The sequence below is a fragment of the Hypanus sabinus genome, chromosome 9 (genome assembly GCF_030144855.1).
Source record: "Hypanus sabinus isolate sHypSab1 chromosome 9, sHypSab1.hap1, whole genome shotgun sequence".
NCBI lineage: Eukaryota > Metazoa > Chordata > Chondrichthyes > Myliobatiformes > Dasyatidae > Hypanus > Hypanus sabinus.
This window is the reverse complement of record NC_082714.1, coordinates 157,941,392-157,964,262: the sequence shown is the minus strand read 5'-3', so window position 1 is coordinate 157,964,262 and position 22,871 is coordinate 157,941,392. Positions and strand designations below refer to the sequence as shown.

The following is a 22,871-nucleotide window of genomic DNA, read 5'->3' as shown; positions in this document are numbered from 1 at the left end:
AGATTTGTCCCAAGCAACTTCACAGGAGATTTATCCAACAAACCATGGCATTAACTCACAGAGGGAAAATACTGAGTCAGGTGAGCTTTTTGGTAGCATCTTGCACAACAACCAATGGAGGCATTTATTGCAGTCACTTTTGTAATGAAGGGAACAGCAGAACCACTGACACACAACATTCTGCCACAAACATGAAACAACCACATTAACTGTTTGCAAGATCTCAACTGAGGTAAGCATGGCCAGAATATGATGTGGTGATGAATCAGCAAACGGGAGTGAGATTGATAATTTGGCTGTGGTATCATAACAACAACCTCTCACTCAATGTCAGCAAGACCGAGGAACTGATTGGGGAATTCAGAAGAGGGAAACCAGAAGTCCATGAGCCAGTCCTCACTGGAGGATCAGAGGTGGAGTGGGCCAGTAACTTCAAATTTCTGGGTATTACTGTTTCAGAGGGCCTGTCCTGGACCCAGCACAGTAATTGCAATTGTGAAGAAAGCACAGCAGCACCTCTTCTTCCTTAGGAGTTTGTAGAGATTTGGTATGAAATCTATGCCCTTGAATGAAAAATCCTATAAAAACATAGAAAACCTGCTGCACAATACAGGCCCTTCGGCCCACAATGCTGCACTGAACAGGTACTTACTTCAGAAATTACCTAGAAACTACCTAGGGTTACCCTTAGCCCTCTATTTTTCTAAGCTCCATGTACCTATCCAGGAGTCTCTTAAAAGACCCTATTACATCTGTCTCCACCACGGTCACTGGCAGCCCATTCCATTCTCTGAGTAAAAAACTTACGCTTGATATCTCCTCTGTACCTACTTCCAAGCACCTTAAAACTGTGCCCTCTTGTGTTAGCCATTTCAGCCCTGGGGAAAAGTCTCTGACTATCCAAAGGATCAATGCCTCTCATCATCTTGTATGCTTCTATCAGGTCACCTCTCATCCTCCAAAAGATGTAGTGGGTAGAACATTCTATGTTAGAACATAGAATAGTACAGCATATTACAGGCCCTTTGGCCCACAATGTTGTGCCGACCCTCAAACCCTGCCTCCCATATAACCCCCCACCACCTTAAATTCCTCCATATACCCGTTTAGTAGTCTCTCAAACTTCACTAGAGTATCTGCCTCCACCACTGACTCAGGCAGTGCATCCCACGCACCAACCACTCTCTGAGTGAAAAACCTTCCTCTAATATCCCCCTTGAACTTCCCTCCCCTTAGCTTTAATGTCCTCTTGTATTGAGCAGTGGTGCCCTGGGGAAAAGGCGCTGGCTGTCCACACTATCTATTCCTCTTAATATCTTGTACACCTCTATCACGTCCTATGTTCTAAACAAAGATGGACAAACAACCAATATGCAAGAGACAAGAGATAGTGCAAATACAAAAAAAATAAGAAAAAAATAATAAATATTGAGGACGAGTTGTAAAGTCCTTGACAATGATTCCATAAGTTGTGGTATCAGTTCAGTGTTGATGTGAGTGAAGTTATCAGTGCCAGTTCGAGAGCCTGATTGTTGAAGGGGAGTAACTATTCCAGAACCTGGTAGTATGCGACCTGAGGCTCCTCTATCTCCTGCCCGATGGTAGTAATGAGAAGAGAGCATGGCTTGAATGGTGGGGTTATTGACGATGGATGCACAATTATTAGTGTGATAATCTGATCTGAAAGACAAACTTTCCATTGTATCTTGGTTCATCTGCCAATACTGATTCCAATCCAAACAAATCTTCAGTCTCACTTGAAAGATGATGACTTGGACTATGCTTCATTCCCGTAGATTTTAGTGACCAACTATCGGGAGTAGGTCTTAACCACAGAACAGGAGAAAAGAGTGCTGCCCATTTAATCAGATTGGTGCAATCCAGAACGGATGGGAGACAGGAAGTTCAGTGAGAAAATTCCAGAACATTCGCTGGGTAGCTAAAGGTTGGATCTCTTGCATTTTGTTTCACTTGTTGCAAGATGCAGCTTATGATGATAAGTGGGATAGAAGCCGTCCTTGAACCTGGTGATACATACTCTCAGACCTGTGGGAGAAGGGAGAATAGGTGGGGTCCGATTATGCTGGCTGCTTTATTGACTCACATGAGGTTGTGCATTTAAGGTGCGAGGGGGTAAGTTCAAAGGAGTTGTGCAGGGCAAGTGGTAGATGCCTGGACACTGGAGGTTGAGGGGAGACAGGCAGATGTTGAAAAGAGGCATAGATAGAATAGGCAGCCACCAACTATTTAGGTTGTACAGTGTGGAAAGTAAACAGAAATTTTCAGAGAAAGATTCAGCACAGAACTCTTTTGATGTCTTTGTGATCTGGTGTTTTATATTCTGTATTTTTTGCTTGTATTATTTTTGCCTTTTGTGCGATTTGTTCTGTTTATGTGTGTTGGGGTTTGATATTTTTCTTTAAGCGGGCCGTGGATTTATGGAATTCGTTGCCACATAGTTTTGGAGGCCCGATCATTGAGGGTGTTTAAGGAGGAGATTGATAGGTATCTAATTAGTCAGGGTATCAAGGGATATGGGGGAAAAGCCGGAAATTGGAACTAGATGGGAGAATAGTTTAGCTGATGGTGGAGTGGCGGAGCAGACTCGATGGGCCGAATGTCCTACTTCTGCTCCTTTGTCTTGTGATCTCTTTCCCAGGGTTGAAATGTCTAATAATGGTAGTAAGGCATTTAAACTGAGAGGGGGTAAATTAAAGCAGATCTGTAGGGCAAATTCCTACACACCTGCTGGATGCTTGGAGTGCCTTACCAGGGGTGGTGGTGGAGCCAGATATGGCAGAGACATTTACCAGGCTATTAGAGAGGTGTACGGAGGGAATGTAGGATATGGGCATTGCGTAGGCAGAGGGGATTTGTTTACTTAGGCATTTAATTAATCTGGCACAACATAGTGAGTTGAAGTGTCTGTTCATGAGACCATATGACATACTGTTGGGGCAAAAGTAGGCCATTTGGCCCATTGAGTCTGCTCCGCCATTCCATTGAGGCTAATTTATTACCCCTCTCAACTCCATTCTCCTGCCTTCTCCCCATCAGTTTTGACACCCTAGCTAATCAAGAATCTACCACCCTCTGCCTTATATATACCCAATCACGTGGCCTCCACAGTCGCCTGTGGCAATGAATTCCATATTCACCATCCTCTGGCTAAAGAAATTCCTCTTCATCTCTGTTCTAAAGCAACATCCTTCTATTCTGAGGTCATGTCCTCTGGTCCTAGACTCCCCAACTATGGGAAACAGCCTCTCTGTGTCCACTCCATCTAGTCCAGGAGTTCCCAACCCTTTTTATGCCATTGACCCCGACCATTAACCTAAGGACCCCAGGTTGGGAACCCCTGATTCTAGGCCTTTCAATATTGGGTAAGTTTCAATGAGATCCCTGCCTCATTCTTCTAAAATCTAAACTCTGATGTGCTGTGTTATTCTACACTGTCACCTATTGTTGTACCTGGCTCAATCTAATATCACAAACTATTTAGGTTGTACAGTGTGTGTGGAAAGTAAACAGAAATTGTCAGGGAAAGATTCAGCACAGAACTCTTTTGACGTCTTTGTGATCTGGTGCTTTATATTCTGTTTGTTTTTTTTTGCCTTTTTTCGATTTGTTCTGTTTATGTGTGTTGGGGGTTTGATATTTTCCTTTAAGCGGGTTCCATGGTTTTCTTTGTTTTGTGGCTGTCAGTGGGGAAGACGAATCTCAGAGTTGGACACTGCGTACGTACTCTGATAGTAAATGAATGTTGACTTTGGAAAGGTATTCAACAAATAATCTTTATTTGTTTAATTTCTGTTGGAAGGGAAGTGTTGCTCCACTCTTTCAGATCCCACAGTGTACATTCCTTATGGTAAGCACTGGCCAGTGAGCAACTAAACCGGATGATTGGAGGAGAGCTCGGCATGGGGTCACACTGATGGAAGCCGCTTGGAGTTTTTGTCGGCATGATCATCAGCTGCAGGAGGTAGTGGATACGGCGGGCATCCTTATTCAGCACCAAGTGTTTAAGCATGCGATTGCACCATCCTCCGCTACCACAGCTTGGCTCTATTTCCACCTCTGTAGCTTGAAGTCTTGACTGCTCATTGTCGATTCACCCAGTGCAGAGTGAGGCCATTCAGCCCTTTATGTATATGTAGGACAAAGGAAACATCAGTGAGACTGTCCCACTTCCCAGTTCCCAATCCACAGCCCTTTAGACCTTAAGACACAGGAGAAAACTAGGCCATTTGGCCCATCGAGCTAAAACTCTTCCTCATGCAGAAGGCTCACACTCCCACTAATCTTGTCCACCCAGAAATCACTGATTGGGGTTCAGCCTGTAAGGAGTTTTTATGTTCTCCCTGTGACCACATGGGTTTCCTCCAGATTCTCCGATTTCCCCCCCCCCAAACATTCCAAAGTTAGGATTAGGGTTAGTGAGTTGTGAGGTGGGCACGCTACGTTGGCACCAGAAAGGTGGTGCACTTGCAGACAGCCCAGTACATCCTCAGCCTGTGTCAATCGCTGATGCAAACGACACATTTCACTGTATGTTTCGATACATGCGTGACAAATAAAATCTTTTGAATGCCTCTCTAAATCTTTCAAGTAGGGTCACTAGCCTCTCTAATTAAGGAATATAATTAGAAAATAAACTTTTGTCAGCACCAGGAGACAGACAGCTGCATCGGGCAGGATGTGCCTCATCCCTTCACTGAAGGTTTGGGGTTGATGATCCCAAATACATCCGCAGGTCCGCGATGGTGGACTTGATAATCTTGGCAGGAATGGTTTCCATGTTCAGACGCTGGTAGGCTGCGTACCGGTGACACCCTCCGAATGAGTAGTAATAATCTCCACCTTGCTGACCCTTAATCCATAAGACATCAATCGCAGGCACTTTGTGCAACACTTCTGGGTTCTGAGGAAAGAGCAAAGAAGAGTTGCAGTGGTTTACTGTTTTAGCAGAGTACAGGGTGGAAAATCAACCGGCCTTTCCCCTGCATAACCAAGAGCAAGTGGGAGAGGCAGATTCCTGGGGTAAAGAAGGGCAATCATGGTGCCAGGGTGTGGATGAGAAGGGAAGGGGGCCCTGGATAGGCCACTGAATCCGTGATGTTGTACCGATACTAAACGGCGGGGTGGAGTGGTTAGTGTGCCAACCTGCCACACCAGCCTTTAGGGTTCAGTTCCCACTGCTGTCTGTAAGGAGTTTGTCCTTTCTCCGTGTCTTTCCTCCTAATGTTCCAGTTTCCTCCCACATTCCAATTAGTAGGGTCATTGGTCACATGGGTGTAACTGGCTGGCATGGGCTCATCAAGACAGAAGGACCTGTTACCATGCTGCATGTCATTCCAAAGATATATAATTATGGTCAGTAATTTGTGGACTGCTGACGCAAGTGACGTATTTATTTATTGACTGTTTGAGTTACAGTGTGGAATAGGCCATTCCAGCCTTTCAAGCTGTGGTGCCCAGCGGTTCCCTGATATAGCCCTAGCCTAATCATGGGATGACTGACAATGACCAGTCAACCTACCAACCGGTACGTCTCTTGGACTGTGTGAAGAAACCGGAGCACCTGGAGGAAACCCACATGGTCACGGGGAGAACGCACAAACTCCTTACAGGCAGCGACAAAGCAAAGAAACCCAACTGAACCCCGCAAAAAAAAAGATTGTTGAACACCCAAGGTGCAGGAGAGAAACAAATCGTGCAAATAATAAAAGTAAGCAAGTTTCACACAAGCAAGGAATCCCCGGGGCTATATGAAAATAATGTCCTCTGAATCTTACATTAGCTGCCATCTCTCTTTCCTTTGAATGGGATTTCCACGTTAGCAAACCAGACAGGCTGAGTTGCCAGCCAGCCAGAGAACTGTACAATCTGTGAAACTGGTGCCACCCTGCCTGATTCCGAGAGATGTCCCCATGGGCATCCCGATCTGCACGGACCCATTGAGTTTGTGTGCTGTTCGCTTCTTTCCCCAGGCAGGTCAGTTTGATCAATCATTTTAGTTACCCCTTCATGTTCCTTTTATTACCCCTGTCACTGCACAGAAGTGTAAACACTTTAAAGCACTGTTTACATTGCAAATATGTGCTGGTACTTGTGTATTTAAGCACATTTTATTCCATATCTGTATGTCTAAATTTATTTTTATACACTCAGTGGCCACTTTATTAAGAACCTCCTGTACCTAATAAAATGGCCACTGAGTGCATGTACGTGGTCTTCTGCTGTTGTAGCCCATCCACCTTAAAGTTTGATGTGTTTTGCATTCAGAGATCAGTCTTGAAACATGTGGTTATTTGATTTACTGTCGCTCTCCTGTCAGCTTGAACCAGTCTGGCCATTCTCCTCTGACCTCTCTCATTAACAAGTCGTTTTCACCTGCAGGACTGCCACTCACTGGATTTCTTTTGTTTTTGTTTTCCAAACCATTCTCTGTAAATAGTAGAGAGTGCTGTGTGTGAAAATCCCAGGAGATCAGCAGTTTCTGAGATACTCAAACTGCTCCACCTGGCACCACGGTCAAAGTCACTTTGATCACATTCATTCCCCATTCTGATGTTCGGTCTGAACAATATATGAACCTCTTGACCATGTCTGCATGCTTTTATGCATCGAGTTGCTGCCTCATAATTGGCTGATTAGATATTTTGAATTAATGAGCTGGTGTACCTAATAAAGTGGCCACTGAGTGTAAATAGTTGAGTAAAGTTGATCCTTAATCCTTAACATACGACTCTCGGTTATCAGTTAGGCAGCTGCACCCATTGGCAACAAGGCTAAAGTTGCAGTAACGGACGGGTGCTGAGAAAGGGGGCCCCTGAAGGAATACTGGTGTGAATCCTGATATGGGTGAGGGCACTTATAAAGACAAGGAAGTGTGTCCCACTATTTAATCTGGAAAATTTTAAAAAATCAGGCAGTGGACATTGAAGAGCAGAAACAATAACTCCAAATTAAGTGGGTTTAGTCTACAGGAAACATGAGAGGGAGCGGGAGTCTGCAGGGAAAAGCACCTCTACACAGTCTGCACAATGAGTGGTAGTACTGAAATGGCCAAATAGATTCTTAAGATGTGTTTCTTGAGGGAATAGCACAAATCCAGGAAGTTGATAGTTAACTCATACAAAGCACTGACCCATCCCATGTTGAGCATTGTTTACAGTTCTGGGCACTGTACCAGAGGGGGGATATCCTGACCTTGGAATGAATACAAAGGGGAGCAAGTAAAGTTGTCAAATGGGATTAGACAGCTGAGCTACGAAGAAAGACAAGGGATGTTTACGTTGGACTAAGGCGACACTGGCTCAAGGTTAAATGTGCCTTGATTACAAAATCCTCATCCTTGTTTTCAAAACCTTTTCACGATCTCGCCCCTTCCTATCTCTGTAGCCATCTCCTGCCCAATAGAACGCCTAGATTTTGGCAATTGCCCAACTCGAGCTTCTCTGCACATCCAACACTGGCACTATTTGCAGAGGCCCTAATTTGCAGAAGTCCACCCATCCCCAACCTTCATTTTTCTCCTTTGCTATTTCCAAATCCCATCTCCTTCGAAGTTCAAAATCCAAAGCAAATTTATCGTCAAAGGACATGTACACTATCCTGAGATTCATTTTCTCGTGGACATTCACAGTGAGTACAAGGAAACACAACAGAGTCAACAAAAAACGTACGCAACAAAGACAGACAAACAATCAATGTTCAAACAACAACAAACTCTGCAAATACCAAGGTAATAATAAATAAATAAATAAGCAATATATATTGAGAACGTGAAATGAAGAGACCTTGAAAACATGTTCATAGGATGTGGAATCCATGTGGGGGTGAGTGAAGTGAGTAGCATTATGTCCTCTGGTTCAGGAGCCTGATGGTTGAAGGGTAATGATTGTTCCTGAACCTGGTGGTATGGGACCTAAGGCTCCTGTACCTCCTTCCCAATGATAGTAGTGAGAAGAGAGCATGGCCTGGATGGTGAGGATTGTCGATGATTGATGCTGCTATTATGTGGCAGTGCCCCTTGTTGATGTGCTCAATGTTGGACTGGGCTATATTCACCGTTTTCTGTAGCTATTTCTGTTTTTGAACATTGGTATTTCCAGGCTGTGATGCAAACAGTTAGGATACTCTGTACCTATCCAGCGACCAAGTCTCTGGATTAGTGGTTGACTAGGTTTCCTTGTCCAACTATCTAGAATGTCAACTTCTGAGCTGACTCTCCATTGGTTGGATGGCAGAGGTTGTCCATAGAGTCATTCAGCATAAAAACAGGCCTTCAGCCCACCTCATCGATGTTGACCAAGATGTTCACATAAACTAGCCCTCTTTGCTCTCATTTGGCCCATATTCCTCTAAACCAGGGGTTCCCATTTGTTTTTTATGCCAATGAACCTTACAGTTAACCAAGGGGTCCGTGGACCGCAGGCTGGGTACCCCTGTTCTAAACCCTATTGATGTACCTGTCCAAATGCCTTTTCAGAAACAGAATCAGGCTTAGTATCACTGGCATTATGTGGTGAAATTTATTGTTTTGCAGCTGGAGTACATTGCATTACATAATAAATATAAATTACAATAAGTATATATAAACAAGAAAATTAAATAAGTAAGCAAATAAGCAAAATAAGATAAATAAGCAAAAAAAAAGAGGAAGAATACTGGGATAGAGATCATTGGTTCATTATCCATTCAGAAACCTGATAGTGGAGGGGAGGAGGCTGTTGCTAAAACGTTGAGTGGGTGTCTTCGGGCTCCTGTACCTGCTCCTTGATGGTAGCAATGAGAAGAGGGCATGTCCTGGGTGATGGACGCTGCCTTTCTGAGGCCCATGATGGAGCTGGCTGAGTTCACAGCTTTTTCCGATCCTGTGTAGTGCCCCCCTCCCCACACCAGACGGTGAAGCAACCAGTTCGAATGCTCTCCACAAACAACAGAAAATCTGCAGGTGCTGGAAATCCGAACAACACCCACAAAATGCTGGAGGAAGTCAGCAGGCCAGGCAGCTTCAGCCTGAAACATCGACTGCACTTTTTTCCATAGATGCTGCCTGGCCTGCTGAGTTCCTCCAGCATGTTGTGTGAGAATCCTCTCCTGTAGAAATTTGAGGGTGGCTTTGGTGACACACCAATCCTCTTCAAACTCCTAATGAAATACAGCCGCTGTTACGCCTTCTTTGTGATTGCATCAATATGTTGATAGATCTTCAGAGATGTTGACACCCAGGAACTTGGAAGTGCTCACCCTTTCCACTGATGATCTCCTCCATGAGGACTGAAAAGCCCTAACTCACTCAACCTATCCTCACAAGATATGCTCTCTAATCTAAAAAGAATCCTTGTCAATCTTGACTGCACCATTCCTAAAGGTTCCACATCCTTCCCATAATGAGATGACAAGAACTGAGCACAATATTCCAAGTGTGGTCTTTGTAATTGCATCAATAATTTTTCAACAATGTTATCGAACATTGTTCATCTACTTACCTTAGCAACTTGTTCCACATACCAACACCATTTGCCAGAAGATTGCCCTTCAGACCTCCTTTCCGTCAAGTCAAGTCGCTTTTTATTGTCATTTCAACCATAAATTGCTGGTCCAGTACACAGTAAAAATGAAACAACGTTCCTCCAGGACCCTGGTGCTACATGAAACAACACAAAACTACACTAGACTATGTGAGACAGCTCAAGGCTACACTAGACTACAGACCTACACAGGACTATGTAAGGTGCACAAAATAGTGCAGAGCAGCACAATAATTAATTAATAATAAACAAGACAATGGGCACAGTAGAGGACAAATTTCAATATAATAATAAAGGATGTAGGTGTCAGTCTAGACTCTGGGTATTGAGGAGTTGTTCTCTTCTCTTTAAACCTCTGCTTGTAGTTTTTGGCCCCTGTTCTCTGGAAGAAAGACCAAGTGCACTCACCCCGTCTGGGCCCCCCATGATTTTATATTCATCTACAAGTTCAATATTCCTAGAAAGATTAAACTGAGGTCACCACTACTGTTTACACTTCTTGCCGAATCAGTAAAGCAGTTGACATAATTAAAGACCTCACCCATCCCAGCCATTCTCGCCCCTCTTTTCTCCCTTTGGGCAGCAGATACAAGAGCGTGATAGCACGTAGCAAGGACAGACTCTTGAACAATAAGGTGGACACTTGACCTCCGGATCTACCACGTTATCATCTTGCACTTTACTGATTAACTGCACTGCACTTCCCCTGTGGCTGTTGTTATCGTTTATTCTGCGTTGTTATCGTTCTACTACCTGGCGCGGTGGCAGAACACTTTACAGCGCCAGTGACAGGGAGAGCGGGGTTCAGTTCCCACCGCTGCCTGCGAGGAGTTTGTACGTTCTCCCCGTCACTGCGTGGGTTTCCTCCCACAGTCCAAAAACATTCTGCTTAGGTTAGGGCTACTGAGTTGTGGGCACACTATGTAGGTGCTGGAAGTGTGGCAAAACTTGCAGGCTGCCACCAGAACATCCTCAGTATGTGTTGGTCATTAAATCAAACAATATATTCAACTCACGTTTTTGATATTTATTGCTTATCTATTATCATTGTTATTATTTCTTTTTGTATTTTCAGTTTTCTGGCTTTTGCACACTTGTTGTCCAAGTTGGTGCAGTCTTTCATTGATTCCGTTGTGGTTATTATTCTATTATGGATTTATCATGAATGCCTGAAAGAAAATTAACCTCAGGGTTGTATATGGTGACATGTGTGTACTTTCATAATAAATTTACTTTAAACTTATTTCACTGCATGTTTGATGTATATGTGACAAATAATCTTAACTGTAATCCTATGCTCCACAGAAGTTTGTCCCAGTCTGCCAAAGCTCTCCCTCAATCTCGGTCCCTTGCGTGCTGCCAACATTCTTGTAAATCTTCTCTGTGCTTTCTGCTTAGTGACATCTTTCCTATATGATGGTGACAAAACTGTAGGCAGATCTCGAGATGCAGCCTTAACGTCTTGCACAACTCAGCTGCTTCTTTTCATAACTTGATGGGCTGAAGGGCCTGTACTGTTCTGTAATGCTCTCTGTTTATTGCAGTCCCATTTGTGGAAGGTTGCTGCATACAAAATGACTCTGTGCTTTCAATGCAATAGTGCTTGAAAGGTCTTCTTTGGTTGTAAATGGGTGTGGTACATAAGACATAGGAGGCAATTAGGCAATTTGGCCCATTGAGTCTGCTCCGCCATTTCATCGTGGCTGGTCCATTTCTTTCTCAACTCCATTCTCCTGCCTTCACCCCGTACCTTTCGGGCCTTGACTAATCAAAATCAAGAACCCGTCAGCCTCTGCCTCAAATGCACCAGTGACCTGGCCTCCACAACCGCCTTTGGCAATGAATTCCACAGATTCACCACCACCTGGCTAAAGAAATTCCTCCTTATCTCTGTTTTAAATGGACGTCCCTCTATTCTGAGGCTGTGCCCTCTGGTCCTACTCCCCCACCAAAGGAAACATCCTGCTCACATCCATTCTGTCTGGGCCTTTCAACATTTGATAGGTTTCAATGAGATCCCACCTCATTCTTCTAATTCTTCTAAATTCCAGTGAGGACAGGCCCAGACCCATCAATCCCTGCTCATCCCTTTCATTCCCGGAATCATTTTAGTGAGCCTCCTCTAAATCTTCTCCAATGTCAGCACAGCCCTTCTTAAAATAAAGGGCCCAAAACGGATCACAATACTCTAATTGAGGCCTTGCCAGTCCTTTCTAAAGCTTCAGCATCACACCCTTGCTTTTATATTATAGTTCTCTGAAATGAACGCTCACATTGTATTCACCTTTCTCATCACTGACCCATCGTGATAGGTGCCACACAAATGAAAACTATTGCTGTTTAATGAGCCCCCACCCCCCACCCATTCTTAAGGGAACATAATAACTTAAATAGACCTTTCCGGTCGAAGGAGCCCAGTGCACATGTGTGAGCAATTAACATACCAACCCCTACGTCTTTGGAACGTGGGAGGAACCTGGAGCACCCGCAGGAAACCCACGCAGTCACAGCGGCAGGAACTCAACTAGGTCATTGGTGCTGTGAGAGCACCATGCTACCGTGGCACCTCCATCATGTCTCATCACTATGGGAAAGGAGTTTTTGAAGGAGGGGTTTCCAAAGTATTTGTTGCCTTGACGTTAGTTGGGAGGATGGTTTATAATGTTTTTTTTTAAATCATCTCAGTATTTGTATATTTAAATACCTGAATGGGTTTACAACGGTTGGCTCATTCAGAAATCAGCACGTCCAGGACATCCGTGCCTGCCCAGTCAACCACCGAAATTCGGGATTTACTGAGGGATTTGGAACACCGAGTCCCTCTGTTCACTCGAAGGATATCCACGTTGGAAGCCCCTCACCCTGGGATTTCCCAGTGTTAAACTTAGGGAATTGCCTCTCAGATCCTGCAAGGGTCAGACTTGAAGCAGGATCTTGACCCCTATCATAGGGAAAAGACTTTACTAGATAAAGAAAATGCAGGTATATGTATTTTAAGAATACATTTTGGATTATTTTCAGGTTTTAACTGATTCATAATTGTTTCGGGCATTTTAATATTTTTAATTTTAATTGTTTACATTTCAAAATCATTTGCAACTTTGACCTTTGGCAAAGTTGGGACAGGGTTTTATAAACACAGAAAACCTCGGCCCACAAAGCTGTGCCGAACATGTCCTTACCTTAGAACGACCTGGGCTTACCCGTAGCCCTCTATTATTGCCAGCTACCAAAGCAGTTTTGGAGGGTCTGAACACAACCAGATTCTGCAGACCTGTTCATTTTTCTCCCCATATGCTGCCCGACCTGTATTCTGGGCATGTTACGCAGGGGTCTGAAGCCCCTGTCACAACCAAGGCCTGGGATTCTGAGAAGTTGTGGCACAAAAGGTACGAAGCAGACTCGTACGGGATGTGAGAGAGAACCATGGGCGGTGATTCCCTACACGGGTCACAGTTATCACCCCTTGACCATCAGGCTCTTGAACCAGTGCAGGTAACTTCACTTGTCCCAGTCACTGAACTGCTCCCACAAGCTATGGACTCACTTTTCATCTCGTGAATATTGTTTATTTATGCGTTAATTATCGTTTTTCTTTTGTATTGCACAGATTACAGTATTGTATTTTGCACATTGGTTGTTTGTGCACCCTGTTTTATGCCCCCTTTCACTGATTCTATTACTGTTCTTGGATTTGCTGAGTATGCCGGCAGGATAAAGAATCTCAGGGCTGTGTATGGTGACACACTTGTAGGGTTTAACAATAAATTTGCTTTGACGGTGCATCTCTCTCTCTTAGAACCGCCAGGAGGCTCAGCCAATGAGGTTGGGTGGGGATCCAAACCAAATATGGGCCCTGTTGATTCAATTACCCAGGACAGTGGCAGCAAGCACCCCGAGAGTTAGTAACTGCTGTATTATTTTTAGGGAGTAATCAGCCTCGTGCCAACGAAGAAAAGAGACCCTGCAAAGATAATGGCCCAGACGCAGAGTTTCGATTCGAAATATCGGCACTTCATCCCCATCCCCCCATTTCCTGAAGGTTGTTACAGCCGGGGGGGGGGGGGGGGGCAGGGGAGAGTGTAATGGAGACAAGCTCCCATTACCTATTAAATGTTCCCAATGACGTGCGTCTCAATACCCTCTTGAGAACCAAGTCCAGCTCCTGGCCTTCGAGCCCGGCGGAACCATTTCTACTGACAGAAGGGGCAAAAGCGGGCTACTAGCGCCTTAAAACCAGTCGCTTCGGGCAATTGGGGCTCGAGAGTCACGGTCGGCAGCTCATCGAGGAGAAGGAAAACCGATCTCAAATCTCCGCTGCCTTGCGGCTGTACCCACCCATGGGGAGGGCTTCGGGTGTAAGCTCCGAGGGAAAATCCAGAGCTGGAGTCCCTGAGGCAGTCCGACGTTGAGTTCGACGCTGCTGGCGGTCTCTGCCCTTCCTTTGGGGTCATCAGCCACGTGGAGAGGGGGAGCCCGCTACATGGGCAACAGCGTGCTCCCCCTGTCGTACCGCCGCGGCGAGCGCATCGTGTCGGCAACTCGGACATGGCCAACTCCGACCAACGGAGAGCCTCTCATCTCCCCCACAGAGGCTGCTCGACCCGCCTAGTTATTTGTTGTTCTGGATTTAAGAAAAAATATTTTGTAGTTTATGATCAGTTTGCCCCATGACGGGACTATTTACGGAACTCGGAACACGTTAGAACTGAACAGAGAACCATAAACATACTAGGCACAAGAGACGCTGGAAATCCAGAATAACACCCACAAAATGCTGGAGGGACTCATCAGATAGGGCATCTATGGAAAAGAATAAAAAGTCGACGTTTCGAGCAGAGACACTGCGTCGGGACCAGCATTTTGTGCGTGTTACATATACATATTACGCCCTTTATATGAATCGGACGTGTTTGTTCTCCACTGAAGCAATCCCCTAGGAATCTGAGACTTAATTCGTTTGCTACACCACTGTCTTGAACCGGAAGATAACGAAGCAGGAAGTTCCAACGCTTGTTAATATCACAACTCAATTAACGATAACGTTTAGTTCTGGAAACCTCAGACTCCCTGTACAAACATCATCATGTTCCTATCAACATTCACAAAAGCTAATGTGAAGAAGATGAAAATTCAGATTTTAACTGGCGGTTTTCGTTCAATCACACCCGAACTCAACTAAAGTGAGGATTAGTCCGGTATTTCTAGCTGATAGCCACTGGCGCGGACCCTGTTCACCCAGGAAGTCCTATGAGTTTAATTCTCGGCACGAATTAAATAGAGTATTACAGTACAGGTACAGACCCTTCGGCCCATCTAGTCAGTGCCGAATTGTTATTTTACCTAGTCCCGGCGAATAGATTCATACAATACAGAAACAGACCCACTGACTGTTACAGACGCCTATACCTTGATGGTTTCCATTAAACTCTTGACCTTCTCTTCGTCCAGCTCGGGCGGGAAAGGTCTGATGAGGATTCTCAGGGGTATGTAGTGAGTGTCTGGGACGTTCTCAGAGTGGATGCTCTGTATCCCTCTCGCTCCCTCCTCGCTGAGTTTGCTGAGGTGTGGATCGTCGGCGCTCTGCATACCTCTTCCTCCACGGACGTTGCAAAGTGCGGCTGAAGTTTCCGAGCACCGAAGAGCGGCAAGAAGTTTGCGGGCGAGCGGCAGACGTGGATACATGGTATCCTTTACAGTTGCTACACACTCAGGACTGTCCCATTCCCAGAGAAGGGGAAACGCAGACAGAAAATCATGGCAAACACCTCACCCGCACCGAATAGGGAAACACGTTTCCATCCGGATTCAACTCAGAGACGAATCATACCTTTCTTTCTCAATGCTCAGCCTTTAATTAAGTCTCTATAGTTAGTGAATCTAATTGCACGACGAATAATTGCCCTCTCCAAACAGGGCTTAGTTTTTGCCTTTTTTTTGCTAAGTCATGATGAATAGTGTTACTTCAAGCCGTTTTAGCTCGGGGCGATTCACCGGGGTCGCTAAACAGACGTGCTTCTATTTAAGGTTCGCCACACTCTCACTGTCTTGTAGAACGCGGCGCACTGGGCGATACCACTGAAGAATTGTATTCTGTGGCGAGTCCGTCTTTGCAGATAAGAATCTGTTGTAAGCTCTCATAGAACATAGAATAGGAACGGGAACGGACTCTTCCGCCCACGATGAAGCTAATCCCTCCGTCCTCTATCTATTCATGTGTCTGTCGAAATGTCAACAAATGCCACTCACTGGAATTCATAAGAATGGGGGTGGTAGTGGTTGTGGTGGTGGTGGGGGGGGGGGGGGGGAGAAATCTCCTTGAACCCTATCGAATGTTGAAAAGCCTAGATAAACTGGATATGGAGAGGATGTTTCCTATAGTGGGAGAGTCTAAGACCAGAGGACGCAGCCTCAGAATAGAGGGGCGTCCACTTAGAACAGAGATGAGGAATTTCTTTAGCCAGGGTGTGGTGGTTCTGTGGAATTCGTTAGGCGAGAAGGGATACCGGGAGAAGACAGGGGATTGGGACTGAGGGGGAAATCGAGCAGCCATGCTGAAATGGCGGAGCTGACTCGATGGGCCCAATGGCCTAAATCTGCTCCTATGTCTTATGGACATGTCCTCTCCTCATTGTTATTGTCAGGAAGGAGGTATAGGAACTTAAGGCATGCACTCAACGATTCAGGAACAGCTTCTTCCCCTCTGCCACCCGATTTCTAAATGGACATTGAACCCATGAACACTACCTCACTATTTTAATTCTGTTTTTTGCACTACTTACTTGAACTTAACTATTTACTAGACATATATAACTAATGCAATTCTGTTTCTTTCTCTCTATATATTTATCATGTATTGTTCTGCTGCTATAAAGTTATCAGATTTCACAACACTTGCCGGTGTTATTAAATCTGATTCTGATGAAATGCCACTATCGTATCTGGTTCCGCCACTCCCCCTGGCAGCGTTTTCTAGGCACGTTCCCTGTGTGGAAAAAAAAACTTGACTTTAGATCTTTAAACTGTCCTCTCTCAACTTAAACACATTGCGTGCTCTTTAGTATTTCCACCCTGGGGAAGAGGAAGAGTATTTTATAAACTTCCTTTTTTTAATTTTTTAAATCAAAATGTCCTCAGTATGCACCGCATTACACACTTCTCCCACTTGGTGCCCCCTCCTCTGACACCACGTTCACCTTCGAGGTTCGCTCTGATTTCTTTACAACTGTGCGGAGCAACCTTCGCCCTGAGCAGAAAACACGGCGTGGAAACAGCGCGGCACTTGGTCATATGAATATTTAGAATGGAAAGTGAAAAATTACATAATTCTGATTTTATTTACTAATTGAAGGGTACAATGAAGTACAGTAGTACAGCAAAGGAAATCTTTCACATTTCGTAAACTTTTTTCTAGCTGTGTCCAGTTCCAGCTTCGTGACCACAAAGGTTGAGTTCGCGGGAGCGTTCCGGCGGATGCGCAGCCGCATTTCGAGGGAAGCAGTGTCCTATCAAAACTGTCAAAGTAAATCAGAGGAAATTTATTTCCAAAGTCCGTACACTCAATGGTCAGTAAAAACCGCCGATCATTGAGGTCTCCCTCCTATTTGTGACACATACCGGGACCATTGCAGAAGAGGGCCCCGAACCGCTGTTGAGGATTCCTACCCCAATCTCTCTGAATCACTACCGTCAGGAAGGAGCATCAGGAGTAGGACTGCCAGACTGGGTGACAGCTTTTTCCCTCAGGTTGTGACATTAATGAATACCCTGCCACCACCGAGGTCTCGGCGCTAGGACAGTGATGCTGTTTACCTGTGCTAAGCTTTACTACAGACATTTTGAATTGTATTTAATTTATTTATAGTATGATTTGGGATGCCAGTGTGGAGATACATCTCTGGAAAAGGAGGTGTAAGGTGCTCCTTCTCTCCGCTAGCCTGCAGGTCACCCTCGGTCGAGGTGTGGCACCTGATTAGCCCCCAGTCAGGGTCACGTGAAGCCATGGGAGCAGGTGGTGCAGATCACAAGCCCTGGTTATGTGACCACTGACCCCAGGTAGACAACTGGGGTCACCTGTCTTGTAAAGACACAGCCCAGGAGAAGGCAACGGCAAACCATTTCTGTAGAAAAAATTTGCCAAGAGACTATGATCACCCACCTCATACGACACAGCACATGATGAACGAATGACAGTATAATATTTCGTTTGTGTTCTGTGTGGGATATATGTTTTGTGGGTGCACCGTGGTCCAGAGAAACGTTGTTTGTTTGTATACATGTACAGTCAGATGATAATAAACTTGAACTTGAGCAATTTATTAGTTATGAGTACCTTCCTTATTACTCATGTGTTCATGGTCATCAACTGCTGTAGCTCATCCACTTCAAGGTTTGGAGTGTTGTGTGTTCACCACTGTTGTGATTAGATATTTGCATTGACAAGTAGGTGTACAGGTGTGCCTAATAAAATGGCCATGGAGTGTACATCACCATATACCACCTTGAGCTTTATTTTCTTTCAGACATTTACAGGTTAATTCCTGGGATGGCGGGACTGTCATATGTTGAAAGATTGGAGTGACTGGGCTTGTATACACTGGAATTTAGAAGAATGCAAGGGGATCTGATTGAAACATATAAGATTATTAAGGGATTGGACACGCTAAAGGCAGGAAAAATGTTCTCGATGTTGGGGGAGTCCAGAACCAGAGGCCACAGTTTAAGAATAAGGGGTAGGCCATTTAGAACAGAGTCGAGGAAAAATTTTTTCACCCAGAGAATTGTGGATCTATGGAATGCTCTGCCTCAGAAGGCAGAATTCTCTGGATGCTTTCAAGAAAAACGTAGATAGAGCTCTTAAAGATAGCGGAGTCAAGGGATATGGGGAGAGGGCAGGAACGGGGTACTGATTGTGTATGATCAGCCATGATCACAGTGAAAGGTGGTGCCTACTGGTAGAAAGGTGGCCTACTCCTGCACCTACTGTCTATTGTGAATAAGGAAATACAATAGAATACAAAACTGTACGTAAAGGTAGACCGACAAACAACTGATATGCAAAAGAAGACGTTGTGCAAATAAAAAATACTGAGATTATGAGTTGTACAGACGTTGAAAGCAAGTCTGTAGGTTGTATCAGTTCCGAGTTGAGGTGAGGTCAGTGGTTCATGATGTGGGGTAATAACTGGTGGAGTGGGATATAAGGCTCCTGTATGGAAGATATTACCAATGGGAAGCCGTTCATTAGTATTTGCCTTACAACTTTGTTTATTTTTATTTACTTATCCTTTCAAGGAATCCGTGAAGATTGTCCACTCCTACAACTCGATGACCCCCCCCCCCTTTCAAACAAGGAAGGAAAAATACTACACTTTTCCAAAAAAATATTATTCTCATCATTCTTCCCAAATTGCTTTATTGTGTTACTGTGTCTCAACCCTTCACCTGGCATCCAGGAACTCATTACTGGGTGTAAAGCAATTCGGGAAGAACTGATGAGGTTAATACTCTTGGGAAAACGCAGACCGAAACCAGGACTTCCCATGTCCCTCCACAGATTCTGCCTGACTTCCCGAGTTACTCTGGCAGGCTGGTTTTCCCCGTGTATTTATAAGGTGAGGTAACCAATTCCTGCACAGCAAACTCCTTCAAAAATCAATGGGAAAATGGTTTCTCTACAGTTCCAGCTGGCTTGGTAAAGCAGCCAACATAAAGACCTCACCCATCCAGACATTCTCACTCCCCCCACCCCTCCCATCAGATGGTTAAGTTCCAAAGACATCACCACCAAAAACTTGCACTACACTCAGTGGCCACTATATTAGGTACACTTGTACCCTTGCTCATTAATGCAAATATCTAATCAGCCAATCGAGCGCACCAAGTCAATGCATAAAAGTGCGCAGATGTGATTTGCTGGTCAATAGTAAATGACTGCATTCCCAAGAATAAATTACAATACCGTTTCAGCATAAATAATTCATTTTAACTTGGGGGAGAAAGCAAGATTCTAGGATATGAGTGGGTTTACACTAATCAATGCATTTGGTGTTCAGAGTGTGGCCACTTTATTAGGTACACCTGTATGTCCACTCATTAATGCAAATATCTAATCAGCCAATCATGTGGCAGCAACTCAATGCATAAAAGCATGCAGACGTGGTCAAGAGATTCAGCTGTTGTTCAGATCAAACCTCAGAATGGGGGAAGAAATGTGATTGAAGTGACTTTGACTTGGTGGTTTGAGTATCCGGGAAACTGTTGATCTCCTGGGATTTTCGTGCAGAACAGTCTCTAGAGCTTACAGAGAATGGTGTAAGAAACAAGAAGATATCTGGTGAGTGGCAGTCTTGTGTGTGAAAACACCTTGTTACTGAGAGAGGTCAGAGGAGAGTGGCCAGACTGGTTCAAGCCGACAGGAAGGCGAGAGTAACTCAGATAACCAGGCGTTACAATAGAGGTGTGCAGATGAGCATTTCTGAATGCACAACATGTCCAGCCTTGAAATGGATGAGCAACAGTGGCAGAAGACCACGGACGTACGGAAAAACACTCAGTGGTCACTCCTGTAAATTGGCCACTGAGTGTAGATGTGTCTCTCTGGATTGCAAGCCCAAGTAGCTGGAGTGGTTCTCAAATTGCAGGTGTCTGTCTAGTGGCGAGGATGCTGCACAAACGTTGTTAATGATAAAGCACCGCTGTAAAATGTCTGAACATTCTCCAGCCAGACCTGGGTGCTTTCAAAGCAGAGGTTGATAGGTTTTTGATTAGTAAGGGTATGGGGGGAAGGCAGGAGAATGGGGTTGAGAGGGATAATAAATCCACCATGTTGGAAAGATGGAGCAGACTCGATGGGCTGAATGGCCCAGCTCTGCTCCTATGTCTTATGGTGTTATACCTGCCTGTACCCCAGTCGCTGGACCCATCCCCAATTTCCATGATGGAATGGCAGAGCGGACTCGATAGGCCAAATGGCCCAGCTCTACTCCTATATCTTTATAGCCTTATATTCAATAACTTCCAAAAGGGTCTTATGGTCTTAAACCTTCCCCATACTGAGATCCCAGTCTGTTGCTGATTTCCATTAACCTGCTGCTCAATATGAAAGTGAGGTCTATTCTAGGAAGTGCCATTAATCTTTGACCCACTCCATTAAATAAACCAGCTCTCTCATTTCCCTGTTGTTTACATTATGGTTCCAATACTGATTAAAATTGGACAGCCTCAAGGCTTCAATTTGTTTTCTTAAACTTTCTACTGGCAGTGATTTGGAACTGAACCGAGGTCATTGAACAAACTGGGAATCAAAACATTTGTCTGATGCCCATTTTTTCTCAAATAGCTCACTGGCTGCTTGGAAATTTAAACCCACACTATATCTAGTAGCTTTCAACACTAATATTTACTGTCTGGATACCATGTTTCAAGCCAATGCATGAATTTCTGTGCGGTGGAAAGATTTGAAGGGTCTTGACCTGAAACATTGGCTATCTGTTTCCCTCCACAGATGCTGGCTGACCCACTGAGTTCCTCTAGCAGCTCTTCTTTTTCTTCAGATTTCTGCATCTGCAGTATTTTACCTTTGTTCCCAATTGATCTTGCTTCAAGTTCAAGGTTGTTGTAGTAGGTATACAGGGTATAAGCACCATGAAAATTAGCTTTTTGTAGCAGCAACGTAGTACATTACAAATGTGATAAGTGCAGGCTGACATAGACTTAAATTAACATTAATTATACATAACTTGCTGGCCAGTGGTGTACTGGTATCACTGGTAGTGGACTTTGAGGTGAATGGTCCCGGGTTCGAATCGGGCCGGCTCCTCACATGTTTTCCATCCATGCCGGGTTGAGCATCGAGCTGGCAGCTCAGCCTCATGAAAAACAAACAAGTGCTACAGAAACAGGAAGGTTGCCACCCAATGTGCCACAAGGAACGGAAAGGAACAGTACAAATCTACACAACAACAAAAATTAGTTACACGGATGAGAGGTGTATGGAGGGATATGGGCCAGGGGCAGGTCAGTGGGACTAGGCAGAAAAATTGTTTGGCACAGCCAAGGAGGGCCAAAAGGCCTGTTTCTGTGCTATGATGTTCTATGGTTCTAGTGTAAGTAAAGAGAAAAAAAAAATGTAGTTCGAGGTGGTATTAGGGTTTTTCAGGGCACTTTAAGAACCTGATGGCAGTTCAATGATTAAAGTTCAAAGTAAACTTATTTCCAATGTACACGTACACTGTATGCCACTATATACTACCCTTAGATTCAGGTTTGTGTGGGTATTCATAGTAGACTAATGTAATACAATAAAATCAATGGAAAACTACGCACAAAGACTGACCATCAACCAACGTGCAAAAGGAGGCAAAGCGCGCAAATACAGAGCATCTTTTTTGTAGCAGCACTGCAGTACGTGACAAGCACGACAAAGAAAGGTTGACATAGAATTATACATAACTTACACAACAAAATAAACTACCGTAATAACTTCCTTGCAGGTGGAGAGATAAAAGAAGTGTAGACCGAGGCAGAGTTACAGTAGGTGTAAGAGTAGCTCAGTGATTAGCACAATGCTTCACAGTACCAGTGACCCGGGTTCAATTCCCACCACTGCCTGTAAGGAGTCTCCCCGTGACTGTGTGGGTTTCCTCCCCCAGTCCAAAGATATACTGGTTGATAGGTTAATTGGACTTTGTAAATCATCCTGCGATTAGACCAGGATTGTTGGGTGGGCAGCACTGCTCAAAGGGCTGGAAGGTCCTGTTCTATGCGGTATCTCAATAAATAAAGCAATAACACGATGACAGTGGGGAAGAAACTGCTGTTGAACCTTGAGATGTTGGTCTTCAGGCCCCTGTACCTCCCGCCTGATGGCAGCCTCAATAAGGCAGTAACTGTGCCCGTGTCCAGTAACGGACTTATTTACTCACAGAGACCGACTGCAGGAAGGTCGCCAGCTCGGTGAAAGACATCCTTTGATCAGCTGGAAATTTATAGGCCATTGAGACGTCCGTTGAGGAATGGTGCTGATGGGCTCAGTCAGTGCTGAAAGACACGCTGAAGGCTGGTGCAGCCACCGCAATGGCTTGGTGGTGGAGGACCACAGTATCGGGTTCTTTGGCTACTGGAGAGTGAGGAAAGCCCTCAAGTATTGCGGTAGTGTACCACCTCAGAGGGGCCACATGAGTGATTCAAAGTCCATTTATTATCAAAGTATGTGTGCAACATTTAACCCTGAGGTTCGCCCTCCCACAGACAGACACAAATCAAAGACGACTACGGAACCTGTTCAAAGGAGTACATCAAACCCCCAACATGCAAAAAAAGAGAACAAAT

The 22,871-nt window shown here is 44.7% G+C and overlaps 1 protein-coding gene across 2 annotated transcripts; it reads right to left on the bottom strand.

Annotated features, from left to right (window-relative positions):
* Nucleotides 1-3,780: 3,780 nt before the first annotated feature.
* Nucleotides 3,781-15,361, bottom strand: srxn1 (sulfiredoxin 1 homolog (S. cerevisiae)). 2 transcript variants are annotated; one of them, XM_059980937.1, is made up of 3 exons: nucleotides 14,949-15,361; nucleotides 4,669-4,921; nucleotides 3,781-4,141 (listed from the first exon to the last, which is right to left on the bottom strand). In XM_059980937.1, exons 1-2 carry the CDS (start codon nucleotides 15,222-15,224, stop codon nucleotides 4,712-4,714), a joined length of 486 nt encoding a protein of 161 aa, XP_059836920.1. In that variant the 5' UTR covers nucleotides 15,225-15,361; the 3' UTR covers nucleotides 3,781-4,141; nucleotides 4,669-4,711. The 2 variants fall into 2 exon arrangements, with proteins under 2 accessions (XP_059836920.1, XP_059836919.1); XM_059980936.1 differs by having other exon boundaries at nucleotides 3,781-4,921.
* Nucleotides 15,362-22,871: the final 7,510 nt, after the last annotated feature.

What these genes read in the sequence shown, in the direction of transcription:
- srxn1 (XM_059980936.1), bottom strand. Translation starts at nt 15,224, where the DNA reads ATGTATCCACGTCTGCCGCTCGCCCGCAAACTTCTTGCCGCTCTTCGG. An exon ending in GTTTAATGGAAACCATCAAG is followed by an intron (nt 4,922 to 14,948) that starts GTATAGGCGTCT and finishes CTCTTTCCTCAG; the next exon opens with AACCCAGAAGTGTTGCACAA.